We start from the raw sequence: 26373 nt of genomic DNA, 5'->3' as shown, positions 1-26373 counted from the left end.
GGACTGATAGTAAGCTTTTCATCTATTTCATTTTAGAGCAAAGGCTAAAACAAGGGTGGGTAACGAGTTAAAAAAAAAATGTACTTTTAGCTATTTTTCAAATAAAAGAGCAAGTAAGTTATAAAACATTTCAAATGCTTTATTTATTACGGTTTTCATTAATTGATCATGATACTATAACATCTAAAATGGGAGGAACCTGCTTGTCAAAATAACCATTATGAAAAATTCATAACACAAAACAAGATAAAAACATTAAACTTAACTTGGTTAATCACATGTGGAACTTAGCAGGATGGGGGAAAATAGGTTTTTTTATAATGGTGATGCTTTCAAGGTTGTCATCAAATGACTTAACTATAACAAAAGAAAGTATGTTCTAAAGCTCAAGGAAAAGTTTATGATTCATATTTAAGGCAGGAGGTTATTATTTAGATAGTTCAAAACAGAAGAGAAAATACATATTATAAAAGAATATGATTTCACATAAATTTACTCTCTCAGTCATGCTGTCTCCTGGCCTATATTAAGATTACTCTATATCCACATACATACAGAAATGGGGATTAGGGACCATAAATATACTTATAAAGATCACTGATGCCAAAATAATACACAGCCACAACAGTTTAACATTTGTTGAGTACTTACTACATGCTTATAAACTGTTTAGCATAATTTTGTTTGACCCTCTCAAAAAGCTTTTGAATATAGATACTTTTATTATCCCCATTTTACAGCTGAGGACATTGGGCATAGAGAACTACCTGATTTACACAGTCACAGAAACATAAGTGGTAAAACCAGGATTGAAATCCAGATCTGAAAGATTTCAAGGTTCATGCTCTTAAATCAGTATGGCATTTTGCATAGATATTTATAATAAAATCTCACTTAAATATAGTAACTTACCCTTGTACATATGTTTCTAATAACCTGTATTTCTTTGCTTACTTTATTATAATAATGAGTTTGCCTTCCTTAAATTCGTACAATAATTTACTTATTGAAGGAGGTACTCCAATCTTTTGGATAAAGTTCAAACTATTATAAAAGGGATAAAAGACCAAATTATCTCTCCAGCCATCCTGTAACCCTTACTACTCCACACCCTGACCTGCTGTCAATTCCACTCTACAATTAAATCTTAAGTTCCAGTCACACTGAAAAACTGGCACCTTCACGAGGCAGTCACAGCTCTTTCTCACTTCTAAGCCTGTTCATATGCAGTTAGTTCTCTCTGTAGGGCAACTCCCTCCCCACCTTATTCCCTCAACTCTGCCTAGAATTATTTTCTCATTATCATCCTTGAAGGACCACTTTAGGCACAACCCCTCTGCGGAAGTCTTCCTAAGCACCCATCAACATGACCTTTGTCTGTATTTCTCCTTCATTTACTTCTATCATAGAATTTATCTTATTCAATTTTAATGGTCAATTATTACCTGTGTCCTTGAGTGGGCCAGCACAGTACCTAGCAACCAGAATTTTTTAAACGCTAATTGATGGGAGAAAAAAATGTCTGATGTAGCTACTTGAAAAGATAATTTACAGAGTTGACTCCAACTATGTATATACCAATAGTAAAATCAATAATTATCAGTTTTAATACCTATTTGTTATTCAATTTGACATTTGACTGGAAAAAGTTATATTCTTTCAGTTAACTCTTGGATGATGCATTAATACAAGAAGTTCCAAAATAATATTTTTTAGAGAACTATATTATTTTAAAGGAATTTAACATTTTATTTTTCTCATTAAAAGTATAGTTCTGTTTGTCCACAGAAGAGTACACTGACCAGAAAAGGAATAAGAGAGTAAATTGGTGAAACACCTTGACAGAGGTTTGTCACTAATTATCATGAAAAATATCTAAGCTATACCACTGGTCATCAATTTAAGAGTTGACCTCTAGTACATCACTAAGACACATAATTTATTTTTTCCTTGATGTTACCATCAAAAGTTAGAATTTATGCCCTAACATCCTAGTTTATCATAAGTGCACTTTTATCCATGAATATAGCTAGATGTTTTGAAAATCTTTTCACAGCTTGCACCACCTTCTGACTTAGTAATGAGTTCCTCTGGTAACTTGGAAACACTTTCATTTCTCTGAATTTAAAGGATAACTATCCCTCTCTACCATGCTAAGAATTGAAAAATATGCCCACCTTCACCTTATCCATAAAATTCACAGTGCCTACATAACAGTTAGTTTGCAAACTAGAAGGAAGGTTAGTGGTTTTTTCCCCCTCATAGGTACAGAAATTAAATGTTTTGCATAAGATGAAGAACTACATTCTAATCTACCCAGCATTAAGTAACCAAGCAAAGGAGATGACTCAAGTAGTGAACAAATAAAAGACCAACATAAGTTTTAAAAGATATGTGAATCAACAGAATTTTAAATTCCACTTCTTCAAAAACCAAGTAGCAAATAACAAAAGATATAATTATAGAAACACAAGGCAATAAGATAATATGTTATTAGTCCTTTCCTCCTGATAATTCAGAGATTAGAAAATACCATACCAATAAATGTAAAAGCAAACCATTTTAAACCCTAACAGCTACTCTTCCTGAAATTGATTAAAAACTCTAAAAGAAAAATAAAATAACACCAAAAGGACTAAGCTGGCTCTGAAAACATAAAAAAGCAAAATTCAAGAGAAAGTTTAATAAGATGTTCTTATAATAAAAACTTTATGAAGTACTAAAGTCATAAAACTTAAAAAAAATTATTTAAATATATAAAACACGTCTTTCTTTCAAAAATCTGATATCACAATATCATAGATTTTCACAAAACTGAATCACTAACCTGTATTTTTTCATAATAAATTTGCAGTTATATTTACCTTCAGATCCCATGATGAAGTGATGGATATCAGGGCCTGTTGACATTCGAGGTCCTTGACAGCTTTTTTCTATTATACCTCTAGGTGTTACCATTTTTATATGAACCACCTGTTTAATACAATGCATGATGTAAATTCTAGATATCTGTCAGTGAATGTTGTGTGTGTGGATATACACACCCATATATATTTATATAAAACACTATTTTTAAAATATTGGTTTAAGTGATAAATGGTGATTCCCTTCAGAATTCTAATATCTTTTAGTAGTTCTTAGACTAAAAATAAATTGTATGTAACTTTAAATAAAAGAGGGAAAAATTATTCTAAGATTGTTATTGGCCTAGGTATATTCATCATTTTAAAAACTGAAAAACACATTTCTTTAAACCAAAGCTAGTCTAGGGTTGTCCATGTGGTAAAGAACTAAAGGATGGAAAAAATATGCAACGATCACATTTTAATAGGTTCATTCTTTCATTTATTTAACAATATTTATGAAGCACTATTATTCATGTTAGGCACTATTCTAGATGCTTAGAATTCTAAGAAAAAAATTATTCTTGCCTTATCCCCACCTTCAACTTATCTACTTTGCCCACTCAGTAGAAACGAGAGAAAAGAATGAAGTATTTATTTTGATCACATCAAAATTGGGATGAAGAGGGAGATGTGGTGATTGAGTTAAAAAGATGAAGAAAGATATGTGTGAGGTATGTCTCACACATGTGAGAAATTAAGTACGTTGTAGGGAGAGGGTCAATCAAAAAAATTCCTCAGATCTGACTCAGAAATGGTTAGGTAAAAACCCAACACATTTTCAGAATAATTTTTTGACAGATAAATAAAAATAGTCTATTGTTGAAGGAAATGAGCAGAGGACATAAATAAAGAATTCGCAAAATAAAAAGATAAAAATTGCTAATGAGGACATTTTAAAAGTTTACATTCACTAACAAATAAAGAAATATAAAATTTTAGGAACATAATATAAATAAAAGGTCCAGTAAAATAAAGATTCTCATAGTGCTAGTAAGAATGACAACTGGCACAAAATTTTTATAGAGCAATTTGGCTGTAAGGGTCCAAGGACCTAAAAACATGCTTGACCCAACAATCCAAGCTCTAGGAACTTACCCAAAGAAAATGATCAAAGAGGTATGCTAAAAAATTACTACAGAGGATATTTTTCCCTTTATTTACTTCTATAATTTTGAAATAAAAATAATTTAAATATTCTTTAATAGGGAATTACTAAATCACAAATTATCAATAAAAGAGAATTATATGCACTTTTAAAAAATAATGGTGCAAACCTATACTCATTGACATGTTAATATATTGATAACAGTTTAAAGAGCAGATTAAACACAGTATGATGCTTTTTTAGATTAAAAACTAGATATACACATGCAAATAAGTACATTAAAATGTATACTTACAATTTGTGGCCCTTAAGTAACCCCAAAAAGGATTAAAATAAATTACATGCTTTAGCAGTACTAAATGTGGTAGTCTATCAAATATGCTTAACTCTGATAAATATTTTAATAATCCAATAGCAAAAGGATCAAATTCTCTTTTCTGAAACTGAATTTATGTTATCTTAATTGCAAAAAGAAAAATGTGATTTCTAAAATATCTTCAATTAAAAAAAAAGATAATGCAAACATTTAAAAAGTGTTCATAATATAGACACTTAAAGTCTTAAACTGTTGGGTGTTAACTATAAAAAACCAATATATTTCATCAACAATTTGATATTTCTATCAACGAAGACATTGATGAAAATGTTGAAACGCTAGATCTGAAAAACAAACCTAAATAGCTCTAGGAATAATGTTAGGAACACCACTTTAATAGTCTCATAAACTATTCTTTTAAATTGTTATCAAAATATTGATGATAAAGGGAACTAACATGTATGAAGTACCTATTACATACCAGTGATTCCTCTAAGAGTTTTCATTTTATGTCCTTTATTCCTTATAATAATTCTATGTAACAAATAACACTATTCTATTTTATACAGTAGGAAATTGAAGTTTAGAAAGGTAAACCAATTTGCACAAGGTCACACAATTAATCACTGGAAAAGCTACAAATGGAACAAATGATACCTAATTCCTAGCCAGGATGCCTATAGTTACACTATTGCACTAACTCTTAAGAGCAATGACACCAGATCAGCTAAAACAAAATGATGTGCACATAAAACATTACATTAACTAGAACATTTTTAATTGGGCTCTTTAATTCTATACAGAAAATTTTTTTCAGAAAAATAAATATAAAATCTCCTAAGGCAAAACAGTAGTAATGACAAGATCACCTAAATAAAGACTAAAATCTTGGTAGAGTTCAAGACCAAGACTCCAAGGCTTGCAAAATAATATTTAGATACATTTATAAGTCAGATACTATGAGACATCTACAAAACTTAAATATCAGTTACTCGAAAAGAAGCACTCTTAAATAATGACCACAGTTGTGTCTTTTAACCATTTGTGTTACACATAATCAACGTTACTATAATTAAAAAGGGTATACTTTTGTGGGGGACTCTCCAACTCAATTTTTAAAGGCTTAACAACTTTATAATAATCTCTATAGACTAATTAATTATTGTATAATAAATAGGAAAAAATTTACCAAGTCCTCAATATTGCCATAGATATTCTTCTTCATGCCTGATGCCCGAGTAGATACCCATCCTCCCACAGTGCTGAATTCCAGGGAATCTGGTTCATGACCTGTACAATAACCACTTTCTTTAAGCTGAAAAACAAAAATGTAATATTTTACCAGTGAAAGTGGCCCCGTTTAACACAGCACTCAACACATTAACTCTTTCCACATTAAAATTTCCATGTCATTGCTATTTGGACTCATTAAAACCTATATAGAAAAAGAAATACGTTTATCATACTTGTCTAAAAATATTTTTAAGCTTTTGCCTAGTGGAAAAATATGGGCCAAAAGACAGTTGTATTTTCCACAGGTTCACCAGCCAATCTTACTCCTTACATTCTTTTATGTTAAAGCCAACTACCCTCCCTTCTTTTTTTTTTTCCACAGAGACAATTTAACTACTTATGGAGATCAGATTATGCTTAAATAATTGCCAACTTCATCTAAACACTTTCAATAAATAAAGCACTTAATCTCTTATGCTCCCTACCCTAATATAATCTGCAGCAGGCCTGCAGAAAATCTGAGCAAATTGCCTGTACTTAATTCTCTCAAGGAGTCATGTGTTTTAATGTACAGCCATCTGGCTAGGTTTCCTGCATGTAATACCATCATGTATTTGTGACGCAGATCATGCATTCCTGTACATTAAATAGTCACTTGTTTCTCATTTTTCTATATTAGCGTGGCTTTGCCATCTGCACAGCACCTGAGGTTGGATGGATGCCCTTTACTGCAACAACACCAAAGCCATTCCACTAAAATCATTTTAAAGACTCAGCCATCTCATGTCAAATGGTACAGACACTACCATCTGCATACCCACTGTCTACTGCACTCAAGCCCATCAATCTGTGTTGACCATTTTGATAGTCATCCATTTAAGCAACTGTTTCTGTTTTTCAAGTAAGCCATGCAGAGATATAGAGTATGTCAGCTATGTTTATATCTGTGTATTTAAGTATGGTATGAAAGCTGTAATCCAGAACTTGAGAACCTATAGGTTGAATACAATTTGTTAGCTTTTGCACACAAGCAATGCAAATTATTTATCATGTCTAATTTTGCTGCTAGGAAAACAAGATTTTAAAAGACATCAATTATTACATAATAGAATTTTTTCACTAAACATTCAATACATTTATTTAATTTTAAGAGGTTAATAACCACTCACAAATAAGTAGCTTAAATACAAGACTGAAAGCTAAAATGAAGATTATCAGACCATGATATTCCTTCCTTAATTCCCAAACAATCTATATTCATATTATTTACTCTCAAAAGACTAATACCTTTCAATTTTTCTGAAAGTAATACACACACATGCGCGCACGCACACACACACACAAAGAACTCTTAAAACTTTTAAAACTCAACAATAAGAAAAAAACCAATTAAAAAATGGACCAAAGACCTTAATAGATACCTCACTGAAGATAGCAAATGATCATATGAAAAGATGTTCCACATCATATGTCATCAGGGAAACACAAATTAAAATAACAATGAGATACTACTACACATCTATATGAATGGCCCAAATCCAGAACACTGACAACACCAAATGCTAGAGAGGATGTGGAGCAACAGAAACTCTCAGTGCTGGTGGGAATGCAAAATGGTAATTTGGAAGACTATCTGGCAATTTCTTACAAAACTAAACATACTCTTACCATACAATTCAGTAATCATACTCCTTGTATTTACTCAAAGGAGTTGAAAACTTATGTCCACATAAAAACCTGCACATAAATGTTTAAAGCAGCTTTATTCATAACTGCCAAAACTCGGAAGCAACCAAGATTGGTGAATGGATAAATAAACTGTGGTACATCCAGACAATCGAATATTATTCAGTGCTGAAAAGAAATAAGCTATCAAGCCATGAAAAGACATGGAGGAAACTTAAACGTATATTACTAAATGAAAGTAGCCAATCTGAAAAGGCCACATATTCTGTGATCCCAACTATATGACATTCTGTAAAAGACAAAACTATGGAAACAATAAAAAGATCAGTGGTTGCCAGGGGTTGGGGGGTGAGAAAATGAACAGGGAGAGCACAGAGAATGTAGAGCAGTGAAAATACTCTAATATTATAATGAAGGCTACTCAGTGATTATTTATACATCTGTCCAAACCCACAGAATATACACCACCACAAGTGAACCCTAAAATAAACTATGGACTTTTTGTAATTATGATGTGCCAATGTAGGTTCACCCTTGGTAAAAGAAATCTCAATGTCATTATATCACTTTATGAGGAATCTAAAAAAGTTGAACTCATAGAAGCATAGATTGGTGGTTATCAGAGGATGAGGGGGTGGGGGAAATGGGAAGATAGTGGTCAAGGGGTACAAACTTCCAGTGATGTTGATAATGGGGGAGGCTATGCATGCATGGGGGCAGGGGCATGTGGGAAATCTCTGTACCTCCCTCTCAATTTTGTTTTAAACCTAACATTGCTCTAAAAAATAAAGTGTTAAAAAAATATGAAACAAAGATATTTTCAGACAAACAAAAGCAAAAAAAATTCATCAACAGCAGACTCACACTAAAGATATTTAAAACAAGTACTTCAAGCAGAAGGAAAATATCATCAGATTGAATTAAAAGGCACCATAAAGGGTAACTAGATGGGTAAATATAAAAGATGTTTTCTTACTGTTTAAATATCTTTAAAAGATAACTTACTATTTCAACAAAAATTATAACAATATACTATAGGTTTTACAATATATGTAAAAGTAGAATGTATGACAACAGCACAAAGGAGAGACAAGGGGAAAGGGAAGTATAATATTTTATGGTTCTTATGCTAAACTCTAAGTGTTATATACATTATCACCTTAAAGCAGACTATTTTAAGTTAAAGATATACACTATAGAACCTGAAACCCTTAAAAGAACAAAACAAAAAGTTATAGCTAATGAAGAAAGAAAAAAGATAAAATGGTATCATTAAAAAAAATATTCAATCTAAGAAAAGGCAGTAGAAGTGGAAAAGGAGAAAACACAGATAGGAAAGATAGAAAACAAAATGCAAGATGACAGACTTAAACTGAACCACATCAATAAACCACATTGAAGGTAAAAGGTCTAACCACCCCAATTAAAAGGTAGAGACTATCATGTTAGATAAAAAGGAAAGACCCAATTGTATGCTGTCTATAAGAAAAACACTTGAAATATAAAAATATAAATTAGTAAAAAATTTAAAAATGGAAAAAAGAAAAAGATATACCATGCTAACAACAGTCAAAATAAAACTGGAATGGCTGTTTTAACATCAGATGAAGTAGATCTCAGAGCAAAAAATACTATCAGGAAGAAGGAAGGTCATTTCACAGTAACAAAATTGTTCATTAGTCAAGAAACAATAACAATCCTCAGTATTTATTCCCCCAATAACAGAGCTATAAATATATGAAGTGAAAACTGATAGAACTGCAAGAAAAAAATAGATCTATAATAGTTGGAGACTGTAATTCCCTTCCATCAATAACTGATAGAACAAGTAGATAGAAATTTGTTTTAAATACAGAAGACCTGAACAACACTATAAATCAATTTGACCTAACAGACATGTATAGACCACTCCAACCAACAGCAGCAGAGGACAAATTCTTTTCAAGTGTACATGGAACATTTACAAGACAGACCATACTGTAGGCCATAAAACAAGTATCAATTAATTTGATAGGATTTAAGTCATATAAAGAATGTTTTCTGAACACGATGGAATTAACATCGAAATCAGTAACAGAAAGATGTTTAGAAAAATCCCCCAGTAAGTGGAAATGAAATAACAACTTGTAAGTACCTATAGGTCAAAGAAAGAATCAAAAGGGAAGTAGAAAATATTTTGAAATGAATGAAATTGAGCAGACATATCAAAATTTGTAGGATACCACTAAAGCAATAGTTGGAGGAAATTTATAGTACTGAAAACCTATATTAAAAAAGAAGAAAGGCCTCAAATAAATCACCTCATCTTCCACCTTAAGACACAAAGCATTTGACAAAATCCAAAATCCACTCCTAATAAAAACACTCTACAAACTAAGGTAGAAGGAACTTCCTCAACTTGATTAAGGGCATCTACCAAAAAAAACCCCTATACATTAAGTATTAACATCATACTTAATGGTGAAGAACTGAATGCATCTCTCTTAAATCAGGAACAAGATAAGGGTGTCTACTTTCACTTCTTTTCAACAGTGCATTGGAGGTTCTAGTCAGTGCAATCAGGTGAGAAAAAGAAATAAAGGCATACTGATTGGAAAGGAAGAAGTAAAATTGTCTTTATTCACAAAGGACCTGATCATAAATGTAGTAGATCTAATGGGAGCTAAAACTTTTAAAACTAATTAGTGAATTTAGTAAGATTGCTAGATATAAGAGCTATACACAAAAATCAATTTTATTTCTATATACTAATAAAGAACACTCAGAAATTGAAAACTTTTAAAAATACCATTTATAAAAATATATAATACTTAAGGACAAATCTATTAAAAATATGAAATATTTGTACGCTAAAAACCACAAGACACAGCTGAGAGAAATTAACAGACCTTAAAAAAACTAAAGTTATACCATGTTCATGGGTCAGAAGATTCAACATTAAGATGTCAGTTCTCCCCAAATTGATGTATAGAGTTGATGTAATCCCAATCAAAACCCCAACAGGCTACTTTTTTTAATAGAAATTGACAAGGTGATTATAAATATCATATAGAAATACAAAGAACCCAGAATCACCAAAACAACTTTGAAAAAGATTTATGATAAAGCCACAAGAATCCAAATAGTGTGGTACTGGCATAAAGATATACAATAGATCAATGGAACAAAATAGAGTCCAGACTAGATGCACATTATTATATATTACATATTATATAAAAATGACAACAGACATGTTTTATGATGGTGCAAAGTCAATTCAGTGAAGAAAGGATAGTATTTTCAACAAATGGTGCTGGAACAACTGATTATCCATATGCAAAAAAAATGAACTTCAACCTATCCCTCACACCATACATGAACATTAACTCAAAATCTTCAAAACTCATCAGACTTGAATAGAAACTAAAAACTATGAAACTTAAATGGGAGAAAATCTTTGTAACTTCAGGTGAAGCAAAAGTTTCTAGATATGACAGTAGAAGCATGATATATAAAGTAAAAAATTAAGTATGCTGTACTTCATCAAAATTAAAAACCATGTACTCTTCAAAAGACTCTGTTAAGAGAATGAAAAGACAAGCCGCAGACTGGGAGAAAATATTTGTAAAGTATATATCTAGAAAAGAACTTATGTCCAGAATATGTTAAAAAAAATTCTCAAAACCCAATAAAAAGAAAACAATCCAATTTTAAAATTGGGCAAGCAACTTGAAGAGACACTTCACCAAAGAAGATATATGGATGGCAAACAGCGCTTGAAAAGATCTCCAACATCATTAGTCATTAGAGAAATGCAAATTAAAACCACAATAAGATACCATAACAAACCTACTAGAACAACTAAACTTTAAAAGACTAACAATAACAAATATTGGCAAGGGTGTAGAGAAACTCATACAGTGCTAGTGTGAATATCAAATGATGCAATCACTCTGGGAAAACGTTTGGTGGTTTTTCAAAAAGGTAAATATATATCTACCAAATGATTTAGCCATTTCATTTCTAGATACTTACCCAAGAGAAAGGAAGGTATATGTCCAAACAAAGACTTACACATGAATGTTCAAAGCAGCTTTATTTGTAATAGCCCAAAATTGGAAGTAATCCAAGCATTCAACAAGTGAATGGATAAACAAACAGTGGTATATCTATACAACTGAATACTACTGAGCAACAAAAAGGAATAAAATAATGATACATGCAACAATATGCATGAATCTCAAAATAATTATGCTTAGTGATGAATCTCAAAATAATTATGCCTAGTGAAAGAAGCCAACCCTCGCCCCACCCTTGTAAAAAAAGAGTATGTGATTTCATTTTAATAAAACTGTAGGACATTCAAACAAATCTACAGTGACAGAAAGCATATCAGTGATTGCCAGGGACATGGAAAAGGTGGGATGGAGAGAACTATAAAGAGGCCAAAGGGGGCTTCCCTGGTGGCGCAGTGGTTGAGAATCTGCCTGCCAATGCAGGGGACACGGGTTCGAGCCCTGGTCTGGGAAGATCCCACATGCCGCGGAGCAACTAGGCCCATGAGCCACAACTACTGAGCCTGCGCGTCTGGAGCCTGTGCTCCGCAACAAGAGAGGCCGCGATAGTGAAGAGGCCCGTGCACCGCGATGAAGAGTGGCCCCCGCTTGCCGCAACTAGAGGAATCCCTCACACAGAAACGAAGACCCAACACAGCCAAAAATAAATAAATAAATAAAAGAGCCTTCCCTAAATTTAAAAAAAAAAAAAAAAAAGAAAAGAAACGAAGACCCAACACAGCCAAAAATAAATAAATAAATTTATTAAAAAAAAAAAAAAAAAAAAAAGAGGCCAAAGGAAACTTTTGGGATTGGTGCATGTGTTCTATATCTTGATTGTGGTGATGGTTTCATGGTTGTATTCATATACCAAACCTTATCAAGTTGTGTACTTTAAATGACTGCAGTTTACAGTATTGTATGACAATTATATCTCAATGAAACTATTATAAACGCAACAAAAGCAGGGACTTCCCTGGTGGTCCAGTGGTTAAGAATCCGCCTTCCAATGCAGGGTACGCGGATTTGATCCCTGGTCGGGGAACTAAGATCCCACATGCTGCGGGTCAACTAAGCCCCTGCACTGCAACTACTGAGCCCGTGCACTGCAACTACTGAGCCCATGCACCACAACTAGAGAGCCTGCACACCACAACTACTGAGCCCATGCGCTCTGAAGCCCACGTCCCACAACTAGAGAGCTTGCATGCCACAACTACTGAGCCCGCATGCTCTAGAGCCTGAGCATCACAACTGGAGAGAAGCCCATGCACTGCAACAAACAGCCTACAGGCCGCAACTAAGACCCAATGCAGTCAAATAAATAAATATTTTTAAAAATAAAAAGACCTTTTAGAAATACTAAAAAGAAAAAAAAAGACTCAGGATTTTGGCTCAAGCTTCCCAAAGAACTGAATTTCCACCAACTGGGAATGAGAAGGCTGCAGAATAAGCAAATTGTGGAGGGAAAATTGAAATTCAATTTTTTTAAATGTTAAGTTTGAAATGTGTATTAGATATACAAGTGGAGACGTCAACTAGGCAAGTGGATATGCAAGTTTAGAGTTCAAGAAAGAAGTCTGAGGTGATACAAATTTAGGAGTCTTTGGCATACAGAAGAAATATTTAAAGTCAGCTGTGTTTGAATGAAGCAGATAGTACTCAATAAAAATCAGTGGAATGAATAAAAGTTCTAAGTACTTTACATTATTAACTTATTTCCTCCTAACAAAAACTTTATGAAGTAGGTATTATCTCCATTTTATAGATAAAGAAACTGAGGCATTGAGAAATGCATTCCTAGTGGGGGGAAATCATAAGTCACATATCCCCAGACTATTAACTAATGAAATTAAGTAGCCAAATATTTAATACACCTTGAAACAGATTCCCAAAATCCAAAGTTAACATTTAATGACCTCCCTTAAATTTCATACATATTAAAAAATGTAATCTACAAGTTAAAAAGATGAAAATTTGTGCTACCCAACTAATATATTTGTGTCATTTTAAAACTTCTAGAATGAAAAAGCAGGAAGTTTTAAGTTGGTTACCTCAGCTGAAGAAGAAACTGAAGAATACAGAAGCATAATGAGGAAGAACTTGAACTGGGATCAATACAGCTGTAGAAACTATATTAGAGTCTACTAGAGGCAAAAAGAAATGTTCTATATTGGCATTTAGGGAAATAAACTAGTAGGTAAAATATCAGAAGTTCCTAGTCTAGGAAAATGTCATTTAAATTTCAAGGAAATATGTTCCTTGAATTTTAATTCTAATCTTTAAAAAAAAAAAAAACTTGGAAAGGTTAAAATACTACATCAAATGCTATAATAAAGGATATAAAATTATAGACATGAAAGGCCATCCTTTGTTATAAAAAAAAAAAAATCAGTGTTGATAATGACTCTCAGCATAACAGAAGACTAATACAGGCCTTTTTACAGGTTTTTTTCATTAAATACTATTATTCAACCCACAAAGTTCATTATAAACTATAATAATTAACAAACCTAATTACCTTGAATTATATAAAACCTTGACTTACTGAAGATCTTTAATGCCTCAATGAATATGTTCAATTTTATTCTAGTTCTGTGTATCTTAGTGCATTAACTCAAAAATAAAGATAAAAGTTTAATAATGTTTTTCAAAGCCTTTCATCCAGAATTGGTCACCAGCATACCAACTTCATTCAACTCTTTACCATGAAATATGGAAAAAGATAATAAAAAAAAGATCAACAAGCATGTCACATTTCTGTGTTGTTAAAAGGTAGGAAGAAAAAAAAAAAAAAAAGGTAGGAACGAGGGGTCTCTGTAACCCAAATTGAACAAAATGGTCAGATCATCACCAGCGAACTGGACTTTCTAACTTTTGTTTACAAAAGCTGAGTTACAGTCATCTTGACCATATTTGAAAGGGCTGAAGAAACCAATCCATTTTAATAATTAATGGCTTAGAATCCATGAAGAGAACCTCAAGTTTCCTAAAATTCATTAGGATCCCAAAAAAGTGCTATAAGGACTCCAGGAGTTCCACTTATTCATGAGATGAGCAGTTTTCAATAAAATTATGCTTTGAAAATTTCAATGAATAGCAAATACCAACATCTACCCAAATTGATCAAATTTATCATTAATTTCTGAGACTTCTGTGTCCAACTTGTTCTGTTTCGCTCCATTCTTGCTACTCTGTCTCAAGTCACTATCAGCTCTTGTCCAAATTATTGCAGCAGCCACTTAATCCACCTTTACATGCCCATCCATCCTCCACACAGTAGCTCACGAAAACTAAGTACAAAGGTAAAGTTCAAACTTTTGCGGCTTTATGAGCTGACCTCTTCATGTTTTCCTGGCTTCACCCTTTACCACTACTATACGTACACTCACCCAAAATACAAACACCAAGAATATGTGTTCTCTCATATACACAGACTAGATCTCAGCCATATTCAGCTATCTGCAGATCTCCCAAAGCAACAGCTGCCTGTAAATCTTCCGCACATGCTGCTTCCCTTGACTGGATTGTTCTCCCCAACCCCATTTCCTTTTCACTCTCACTCATCCTAATTTAATCTTCATTTTAAATGCCGAGTCCTCTGTGATACCATCTTTGTTCAACTTCTCTTCGAACCCCATTTGATAAGCCTTAACACCCCACATTTAGCCTTCACCTAGCAATTCTCACTGAGTCATATTGTCTATTTACCTAACTTTCTGTCATAATATAACGTAAGCTTTCGTAGGGTAGGGGATGGGTGTCTTATTCACTACTGTGTTCATAGCATCTAGCTCAATATCTGAGCCACAACAGAAACAGAGAAAGCTTGTTCAGTGAATATATTGTGAAAGGTACTTTATTCATAGAGGGGATACACAGCAGTTTTGAAAATTTTAAATAACATACCTGTCTTTCCAACTCTTGTCCTGTTATGCCAGCCTCTACATGAGCTGTCAGATTGTTCTCATCAACCCAGAGGATTCGATTCTGTTGCAAAAGAAGACAGAAGTTTCATCTCCAGGAACAGACACTTTCTCAGGAAATATAACTTCCTAACTGAAAGCAGCAAGTGACAAGATAGAAATTAAGCAAGTAGGGTTACCCACACTAGAAAGCTCCACTTGTTCCTGACTATACAACATGACAGACATAGTAACACAGGCAGTATATTGCACAGGAGCTGGTTTAAAACATAGACATTCAGAAAGTGAGGAAGAGGGTTTCAGATAAAATGAGACTAAAAGAAACCACCAAAAGCTAATGCGGGCCTTGTCTGAATCCCCATTCGAACAATGAAATGAACTATAAAATAAAGACAATTTTGAGACAACTGGAAAATGAATGTGGACTGGATATTAAATGATATAAGGAATTACTTTTAATTTTGCCAGAAGTGATAATAATATAGTGAGAAAATGTCCTTTTTAAAAGAAATACACAGAAATATTTGGTATAAAGTAGCATATTATCAGGATTTGCTTTAAAAATAGTAGAGGAAAAAAGATAAAGCCAATATATGTAAATACTTATTTAATCTAGAGACTAGAAATACTATTCTCTCTACTTGGATGCTTGAAAAACTTCAATAAAATAATATTAAATTTTTAATTATAATAAAAGATTATATAAACAGGAATATTGTTGACTATACAAAGATTAAGTTCATACGCAAACTAAAACTTTAACATAGCACAATGGCCAACTCTTGGACCATAATGAACCAAAATTTCACAAAATAATCCTAAAGTTTATTAGCACCTTTATTAATGTTAAGTTAATTTTAAAATTAATTAGCTCTTCTATTCTTCCAAAAGCAAAAATGCAATAGCATTAGTAAAACTTTGGGGAACAACTAAGTTTTGATGATTCAAATTAACATTAACAAATATTATTTGTTTTTTAACAATACAAATCAGGTCATCTATTGTATCACTATTCCAATCCATGCTTCTCAAATTGTCAATTTCACATGTCAATTTGGTAGAATCCATCAAGATATATGACTTAGAGTAAGAGTGAACTTAGCTTTTAGAGGTCTGAAGACAATGGTAAAATATAATGATGAAAAAAATTTTAAACAAAATGGACAATATACCTTTTTAAAAATAACTAAGACTGAGCCATAAAGACAACTTTAAAACCAAACACTATCTTCAAATACATCTTGAACTATCATATACCATTTGTGAAGTGTCCAAAGAAATTATTGTTCTTGTCTCATCTGCAGGACACATCAGGCCATATGAAACACTTGTTCCTCCTGCCAAAATAGGAAACAACAGCTATGCTTAAATATTTTACTTTTAGCTACATTTCTAGGGTAAATCCCTAAGACAAAGTATACAGATAGGCCCTCTAGGAAATAATACCTATTTCTACTTTGCAAAATGTAATTTGCAATGCTAACACACTATAAGCAAACTCACCTTAATTTTATGGTGCATGCCAAAATGAAGAAATATTATGGAGCTGAAAGTAATGGGATATGGCTCCATCCCCTGGGCACACTCAAGTGAAGCCCCTAGCAATTTGTGGAACTCCAAAAACATGATTAGAAAAGTTCTAAGCTAATGATTACTGTGGAGAGATAGCGTAGAAGAAAAAATAACCATCCTATACAACTAGAGACACCATTATCTCCTTTCTGCCATATTTATGAGATTCACTTATCACTTAAAATATTATCTTATACACCCAGGCAAAAAGGCTTTAATAAATTAGAATATAAAGTTAAAACTGCCCAGATTATATGATATTCAAAAACAAATTTATATGTTCTTTGGTGAAAAAGTGATTTTAATATAGAATAATTAATACACAGAAGAATTTAAACAATGTACTCCTACTTAACATTTGTTGTCAAAGGAAAAATGCTTTCTTGATAACAATACGGAACAATACGGTGTTCTCAGTTCTTAACCAGATCTGTACCATCATATAGCAGAATAAAGTTTGAATTGGTACTTTCATATCTTTTGGACAGAATATAAGTGGAAGTCACCTTGATGCAAGTACAGGGGGTATTGATCTACACAGTGAAACAATGTTAAGAACATGTCTGTGATTAGTAACCACTATTTCTTGTCAAAGTCATTTGAAATCACAAAAATATTTCATTAAGAGTGGCAGTGTAATGCCTTTTTTGCATGAATTCAATGCAAAGTATCAGCTGAAGAAGGTATCTGGAACTTCTGATTTGCAGAGGTCCCATTTCCATTCCATCAATGCCAATTCAGTCAGTGAAGGCAATTTCCTTTGGCTTGTGTAAGCTGTTAAAATGATGTGGTTGGTGAATGATCAAGAGAGATTAAATTTGTCTTAAAATGTAAAATAATGTTAGTTTTCAGTATTAAAAGATATTACTGATTTGGTTATCACTGTCCTGGTTGCATATCCCTTGTCTCAAAGATTTATGTTGGGTATAGTTAGCCTTTGAAAAATAATATTCTCTCTATTAAGATAAAGGTTAGAAAGTAACTACTAAAGCAGGAACATTTTCTTATTTAGGCAGTAAGCCACAGCTTCAATTAGGATCCATATGGGAAAGAAGCCATGAACTAAGGGTAAATCATGTCTCAAACAGTTCAGGTAGATTTACTCAAAACAGAAATAAACCAGCATAACCAATAAACACCATAAACCAATTTTTCAAAATAACCATTTCATAATTACAAGAATGTTTTCAGTGGGATGGCACAAATATTTAAAATAGAACAAATTTACATCACATTAAAATTCAAAACACACAATACCTACCACCAATTGGTATGATACAAAGGTTATATTTGCACGCTAGATTCACAATCTTAACTACATCATCATGACACGCTGTTGAAAAAAGGGAAAATAAATTAATCACAAGGGCATGAACAAAATCTGGGTAACCCTACAAAACAAGGGTCTGTAGAGTTCTTCAGTGTCTAAACTTTTCCTTCATTTATTCACTCATTAACACATTAAATCACTATATTAAAAAAAACTGTTTTTTCTCTTTTTTAACTTTTCATTTTTAAATAATTTTATACTTACAAAAAAGTTGCAAAAATGGTACAAAGATTTCCTTCACCCAGTAGCTGCAAATACTAACATCTTATATAACTATAAAAACTATAAAAACCAAGCAATTGACACTGATACAATACTATTAATTAATCAAGAGACCTTATTCAAAATTTGCCAGCTGTTCCACTAACGTCCTCTTTTCTGGACCAGAATCACATACTGCATTTTAGTTGTCACATCTCCTTAGTCTTTTTTTTTTTTTAAAGACCTTTGAGCTCCCTGACTCCAAACTTCCAGGCACCAGAAGCTCAAAATTTCTCAAGCCTGTTCCATTGATGGACAGCTCAGACTGTTAGAAAGTTCTTCCCATTTGCCCCTCTAACTTCCACCCGCGAGTCCTCATTCTCTGCCTCTGTTGCAACCAAGACTATCTCCTTAGTCTTCTTTACTCTGAAATAGTTCCTCAATCTACTTTGACCTTGACAGTTTTGAAGAGCACTGGTCAGTTATTTCATAGAATGTCCCTCAATTTCGGTTTGCTTATTTCCTTAGGATTAAATTCAGTTTATACATTTTGGCAGGAATTCCACAGAAGTGATGCTGTGCCTTTCTCAGTGCATTATAACTGGAGGCGCATGATGTAGATAAGTCTCATTGCTGGTAATGTTAACTTTCATCATTTAGTAACACAGTACAGTAGTCCCTCAGTATCCACAGGGGATAGGTTCCAGGACCCCTACAGACACCAAAATCTGGGAAGCTCAGGTCCCTTAAAGAAAATGACATACATACAGAGTGAAGTAAGTCAGAAAGAGAAAAACAAATACCGTTTGCTAACACATATATATGGAATCTAAGAAAAAAAAAAAAGTGGTCATGAAGAACCTAGGGGCAAGACGGGAATAAAGACACAGACCTACTAGAGAATGGACTTGATGATATGGGGAGGGGGAAGGGTAAGCTGGGACAAAGTGAGAGAGTGGCATGGACATATATACACTACCAAACGTTAAATAGCTAGCTAGTGGGAAGCAGCTGCATAGCACAGGGAGATCAGCTCGGTGCCCTGTGACCACCTACAGGGGGGGATAGGGAGGGTGGGAGGGAGGCAGACGCAAGAGGGAAGAGATATGGGAACATATGTATATGTATAACTGATTCACTTTGTTATAAAGCAGAAATTAACACACCATTGTAAGCAATTATACTCCAATAAAGATGTTAAAAAAAAAAGAAAATGACATAGTATTTGCACATAACCTACAGCACATCCTTCTGTATACTTTAAATCATCTCTAGATTACTTATAATACCTAATACAATGTAAATGCTATGCAAATAGTTGTAAATACAATGTAAATGCTATATAAATAGTTGCTGGCATGTTGCCTTTATGTAATTTTTTTTCCAAATACTTTTGAACAGCATTGGTTGAACCTACAGATGCGGAACCCTTGGATCAGAAGGGCCAACTGTTAGGTTTCTCCATATAAAAACACTATAGGGCTTCCCTGGTGGCGCAGTGGTTAAGAATCCACCTGCCAATGCAGGGGACAGGGGTTCGAGCCCTGGTCTGGGAATATCCCACATGCCGCAGAGCAACTGAGCCCCCCTGTCACAACTACTGAGCCTGCGCTCTAGAAACCGTAAGCCACAACTACTGAGCCCACGTGCCACAACTACTGAAGCCCGCGCACCTAGAGCCCGTGCTCCGCAACAAGAGAAGCCACGACAATGAGAAGCCCATGCACCGCAACGAACAGTAGCCCCTGCGTGCCGCAACTAGAGGAAGCGCGCACACAGCAACAAAGACCCAATACAGCCAAAAATAAAAACAAATAAGTAAATTTATTTTAAAAAATTATAATTAATAAATATCTCGTGAGGAAATACTTTGATTACATAAATGTTTCATACTCTTGCCCACTAATTTTTGCATCCATTGATGATTCTTTATTGTTCTTTAAACAAAACTTTAAACATTATACATGATATACTGCATACGAACTCCTTTCTACTGTACACACCAAAGGGTACTTTTCAGTGTAAAAGTTAAGTATTAAAATCCTGAAGGCAGAAGACTTTAAACACCAAACAAGAGGTGCTAAGACTCAATTTGACTAGCAAAAGGGAATTAAGGAGGGGAACAACATGGCAAAGAGAGTGTTTTAGAAAGATCAATCTCCTGATAAATTATGTAATGGCATGGAGGAAAAAGAGATTTGAAGCAAGGAAACCATGCAAAAATTGAGTATCACTTGCTTAGGACCTGAAAGGGAAATAAGGATACAAATGAAAATATACAAATTAATATCCATTTATGAAAGTAAAAATACTGTTCTATAAAAGTTATGATTATCATTTCCCAGGTTTTCTTAAAGCTAGGAATATGTCATTTGCATCATTCCAAATTTAATAAAAATCTATTTTCAAGCTTTCAGATTAAGCCTATAAAGCTCACTATCTGTGGTAAAAATTTTTAATAAATGGAATACTAGTTCATCAATAATTAATAAAATACCCAAAGATGTCTGTTAAAAAACCTTTAATAAGGCAAAACTATTTCAAGGATTGTCACCAAATCGGAAGCTTTCCTTTACAATGTTATTTGACACAGCACTCCCTCATCCCACTGCCCACCCGATTTATTCTCTATCTTTTTACTGTGCCTTGTTTTTCTTTATAACATTTACCACCCTTCACTACATTAAATATTTGTTTATTGTTCTGTCTCCTCCCGCCCCCACTTAATTGTATAGCACCTGAGAATAGGGATTTGTGTTTTGTTCAGTGTCTTATCTTCAATACCTAGAACAGTACCTAGCACATATTTTCACAGGCCTAAAGTTTCGATATTTAGACTGCTGAAAATAATGCATAAATTGAATAAATATTGCTAAAGGAAACTTTATTTTTATAAGTATACTTACCACAGACAACATACAATGTATAAGTAACTAACTACTTGTCCAAACTAAATGAAAGGTAGAAATAGCTACACTGTGTACAGGTCACAATGGTGACAAATCTTGGTTTAAGTATGACTCCAAATCAGGAAAGTTCCATATATTACAAGTTCTTACTCTTAGATAAGCCCTAGACATCCTATTAAAGCAACATGTAGAATTCAGACTCCAATTACAGACAGACTTAAAGACATCCACAACGACAGACTTCCTAGGTTTGTGTACATATGTATATATACAGATATGGTGTGTAGATATTTAAACTGCAAGATGAGAAAGCCACCTCCACTCTATGGAATACCACATTGTCTCAAATTGCCATATTGTCTCAAAACTTACCCTCATGCAAAGAAAAACGTGAACTTTATTACCAAAAGGAAATTTACATTAAAGTTAAATAAAGGCCACAGTTAACTGACAACCTGTTGGGAAACAAACTATTTCCAAGAAGTTCTTACACTGGAAGATTCAACAGAACAAAATTTTAGACTTGGTTTGGGCACACTATTCAAATAGATTCTTTTCTCCCTATATATGTCACCCTCCTTCCTATCCCCAAATTAAAGTAGGATTTTTCCCTCAGATACTCCCTGAAAAGGAAAAGGATCACATCTAAGAACCGAGAGTCCATGAATGAGGCAATTTTTTGAAAAATAAAACATTCTATATAATCCTTTTATGGAGTCTGAAGAGAAAAAAGGATCAGAAGATCAGTAGAACTTCTTAAAAGGTAAGTATGGACAGTAAGGAGCAGTATACCTATTCTGCTTAAAGTTTCTGCTACAAGACGTGGATATAAAAACCATATATATATACACTACCAAATGTAAAATAGATAGCAGTGGGAAGCAGCCGCATAGCACAGGGAGATCAGCTCAGTGCTTTGTGACCGCCTGGGGGGGTGGGATGGGGAGGGTGGGAGGGAGGGAGATGCAGGAGGGAGGAGATATGGGAACGTGTGTATATGTGTAGTTGATTCACTTTGTTATAAAGCAGAAACTAACACACCATTGTGAAGCAATTATGCTTCAATTATGCTTTTTTTTAAACATCAATAAAGATGTTTAAAAAAAAAAAAAACATATATATAAATATAGTGCCTAAGCATCAGCAAGAGCAAAATAATAACAGAAAGCTCATCCATCCTCCACCTCAAGCCAAATCCCTAAATGAAATTAATTTCTCAAAATTTAATTATTTATATCAAAGACAATATCCATATTAAACAACTTGTTTCATCATTTGAATACCATATTTTTTAGCCCACAAGTTAACATCAACAAACTACTATTATTAGTTGCAGTAATCAGTTATGTTAAGAGTTTCTATACATCTGAATATATCACTGATTGATAATAATTTCATTAAGCTGTCAAATTAGCCCAAAATACATTTTTCTACTGACCTCACAAAAGGATATGTACATACTAAATGAAGATTTAATCATCAACAAAATTAATCATTAAAAACAACCATTCAGGATGATCATATTAAGAATATGACCTTTAGTAAACTCTAAAAATATAGCAATCTATATTTTTTATAGCTCATGTTTAAAAGTACGTATTTCCAATACTAAATTTACTTAAAATTTAACAATACTAAATTAATAATACAAAGAAAAACAAGAACTTACTTGGCCATAAAACTATATCAGGAATTCGCTGAAACATTCCTTCCCTGAGCAAAAATATCTCATGAAGACAATGACCTGTTTTGAGGTTTAAAAAAGAAAATGCAAAAACATCTTAAATTATAGGAAATTTACAAATTAAAAATAAATAGCACTTACATAAAGTTGCTTACCATGAGCTCTAAATACTCGATCATCTGCTTCTTGTGAATATGAAATATTAGTTTCTTTAAGGTCATGAAGAAAATCTTCATTTACAATAGAAGGAGGTGTATCACTAGGATTTAAGGATGCCTAGAAAATAAAATTGGTTTTCTTTGACTTATTTCTAGAAAATAAAATTTGAATACCTATGTTACAGAGAGTGACTACAAAATGTAAATTTTTTTACATCCAAACTAAGACAGAAGCATAGGAAAATAACAAATAATACATACGGAAACCAACTCTGTGACAGTAACCAATTACAAATGCTCTGGTTAATCACATTCTGTAACATAAGTTATAAAAGCCTATGTTTTCTCTTTTGCTTCTATGGCCCACCTTTTCATTATTTCTAAAGATTACAGTTAAGGGGACTTCGGTCCAGTGGTTAAGACTCCCTGCTTCCACCGCAGGCGGCCAGGGTTCCATCCCTGGTCAGGGAACTAAGATCCCGCATGCTGTGTGGCGTGGTCAAAAAATAAATAAATAAAATAAAATAAAAATAAAGATTACAATTAAGAACAAGGAAGATAGCAAAGTCTCAAATCTTTGATTTTAGACTAGGGACACTGGGGGAAAGATAGTTAACTTTTGCATTAACTACATTTTCACCTGTAGATAAAATTTATCATTTCCTTTTATTATTTTTAAATGATCAGCAAAAAGCCTCCCAATAAGTAATAAACCCATTTTTACAGGACTGCTTTAAAACTCACAACATAATCATAAACTTGATACTTAATTTCAACTAACAGGTAACTTGAAAAGTAAATCTTCAACTTTAAAGCTATGTGACATTGGGCAAGTCACCCAACTTCTGCAAGCCTTGGCTTCTTCATCTGTTAAATGAGATTATCACCATCATACAGATTACTATTTTGTTAAGTTATTGAAAACTGAAAGGGCTCAAAACAGAAAAAAGAAGTGCATGTAAAACTGGTGAAATTTCTGAATATGGTATATAGATTGCATCAGTGTCAAAAAAGTGATCACAAATAGTCAAAAAAGGAAATAGAAGAGATCTTTAAAGAAAAGTTAAAAGAATTTGGTTTGAGAGGGATAGGAATTAGCTGTTTAGCCTAATTTAATACTAGAATAAAATGTAACTGTGGATTTATAAATAAACCAAACAAGCACTCACTGAATACCTACAGTCCTTAATAATATGTTAGATATAGTGGATAATATAGTGTAAGCCATAGCCCCTGCGCTTATCGAAGTTATACTCAGTTAGAGGGACGCAGAATACCATGTCATAGCAAATAATACTAATAAATAATAAAGATTATAATTATACAAAGAAATGTTAACTATTTCATTAGCTTAATACGTATATAGTTTAAAGGATTCTAACCACCCCTGTCAGAAAAGTGATACCACATGAGCAAACTAAAATTCTCTATCACTCTTATCTTAATCAAACTTTTACTTTACTTTTTTCAATCTTCAAATATTCTAAATGTTTTGTTAGTAAATGTAACATTATATTTTTATTTTAAATTATTCTATATTAATCCTAGATTACTGTCAGTTCATTACAAAACCTACAAATAACAGCACCTTATATTTTTGTAACAAAGTTCTCTCACAGAATTCATTCATTTGAACTTCACTACTACTTGTGACACACAGGACAGACAGTTACAACTCTGAGGCTCAGAGAGGATTACAGATTTGCCAGATAAATCTCAGATAAATGCTGAGATTAGGCTCTATATCTGTGATGCTAAAAAAAATTAAAAAAAAAAATCACCCCTAGAAAGCCTAACAAGGCCAATATGACTAGTAAACTTCTTAACAAAAAAATAACAAATATATTAAATAATTATAACAAATTACTAAGATAAGTCTAATTAATTTGGGATTAAACACACACACACTCAGTTAACAATATTATTAATCATTCTTATTTGCTTACTTTAGAGGTAGTTTTATGCTCCAGACTTACTCCAAGTGTATTTTGGATCCACTCTTTAAAAGTTGGCAAAATCATGCCACTAAGAGGGTACCTAAGGTACAAAGAAGGTAAAACATTAGAGTAAAGTATCTTCATTTAAGTTCAAATCTTAGATTCTGTTTCTAGTAATGGTCAGGTAGTTCCTATTGAACCAACCCTCCCACATATAATGATAAGCTCTGGACAAAAACAAAACAAACAAAACCCAACTATTTGAGGGCAGTATAGATAGCCCCAAACCAGGGGAAAATAGGTGGTAAGGGAGTAAGAAGAAAACAGCACTACATGAGTTTCCAGTTTTGTTTTATTTTTTAAACAGGCTTTAGCCTGAGGGAAAGCCCCAGCTAGTACCACAGAAAGAAAGAAGAATGCAGAAAACCTACAGTCTTCCTGGCTGAAAGAATGAGAGGACAGTGCTCACAGTGAACACAGCATCTGGGAAGAGTACAGAAAAATCACACAAATCCAGGAGTCAGTCAGAGGGACCTATGTATAAACTCTATCCAAATGTCTGGCTGATCTTGAATTATACATGTATGGAGCAGACACTAAGCAGCCCAGCTAAGCTTAAAAGAACAGAACAGATAATTCAGCTGCTCACCACCAAAGAAGGAAACTTGAGATGAGTCAAGTTAATTGCTTGGTTTAAAAACAACAACAACAACAACAAAAAGCCTCTTCAGAAGAATGTAACAGAACCCAGAGTTTCTACAACATACCATTAACAATGTCCAAGATACACTTCAAAATTACCAGACATAAACAAACAAGAAAGTGTGATCCATAATCAAGATAAAAGGCAAATAATAAGAACCCCAAGATGATCCAAGATACTGGAAATAGCACACAAGGATTTTAAAACAGCTATAACTACACTAAAGGACAAAAGGGGAAATACGTTCCCAGTGAATAACAGAAAGAAATCTCAGCAGAGAAATAGAAATTATAAAAAGAACAAAATAGAAATTCTATAATTAAAATTGAAATAAAAATTCACTGGAGGAACTCAAGAGCAGACTGGAGACATCAGTGAACTTACAGATAGAGCAATAAATCATTTTTAATCTGAAGAACAGAGAAGAAGATTGAAAAAATAAAGAGCTACAGAGACCTATGGAACAACAGAAAAATACTAACATACATATAAATGGAGACCTAAGAAGAAGAGGAAAGAGGGAAAGGAATAAAAAAAGTATTTGAAGAAATAATAACAGAAAGTTTCCAAATTTGATGAAAGACATAAGTTCGCAAACTAAAGAAGGTCAGAGAACTCTAAGAAGATAAATGCAAAGAAACTCACACTAGGCACATCATAGTCAAATTGCAAC

The 26373-nt window shown here is 33.1% G+C and overlaps 1 protein-coding gene across 2 annotated transcripts in view; it reads right to left on the bottom strand.

Moving 5' to 3' along the window:
- AGPS (alkylglycerone phosphate synthase) overlaps window positions 1–26373 on the bottom strand; it is a 142511-nt gene that overhangs the window by 71677 nt on the left and 44461 nt on the right. The window contains exons 3-10 of one of the 2 annotated variants that reach the window (XM_059928160.1): window positions 25007–25097; window positions 23058–23178; window positions 22888–22962; window positions 18040–18111; window positions 16464–16543; window positions 15190–15270; window positions 5517–5642; window positions 2865–2973 (exon numbers count right to left, since the gene is read on the bottom strand). In XM_059928160.1, the coding sequence (XP_059784143.1) occupies window positions 2865–2973; window positions 5517–5642; window positions 15190–15270; window positions 16464–16543; window positions 18040–18111; window positions 22888–22962; window positions 23058–23178; window positions 25007–25097 (755 nt within the window). Of the gene's footprint in view, window positions 1–2864; window positions 2974–5516; window positions 5643–15189; window positions 15271–16463; window positions 16544–18039; window positions 18112–22887; window positions 22963–23057; window positions 23179–23427; window positions 23533–25006; window positions 25098–26373 lie in introns of those variants that run through there. The other variant, XM_059928161.1, reaches the window with a different exon arrangement.

The sequence above is a fragment of the Balaenoptera ricei genome, chromosome 7, assembly GCF_028023285.1.
Source record: "Balaenoptera ricei isolate mBalRic1 chromosome 7, mBalRic1.hap2, whole genome shotgun sequence".
In the NCBI taxonomy this organism is placed as follows: Eukaryota; Metazoa; Chordata; class Mammalia; order Artiodactyla; family Balaenopteridae; genus Balaenoptera; species Balaenoptera ricei.
Note: the sequence above shows the minus strand (reverse complement) of the source record. Positions and strands in the feature narration are given on the sequence as shown.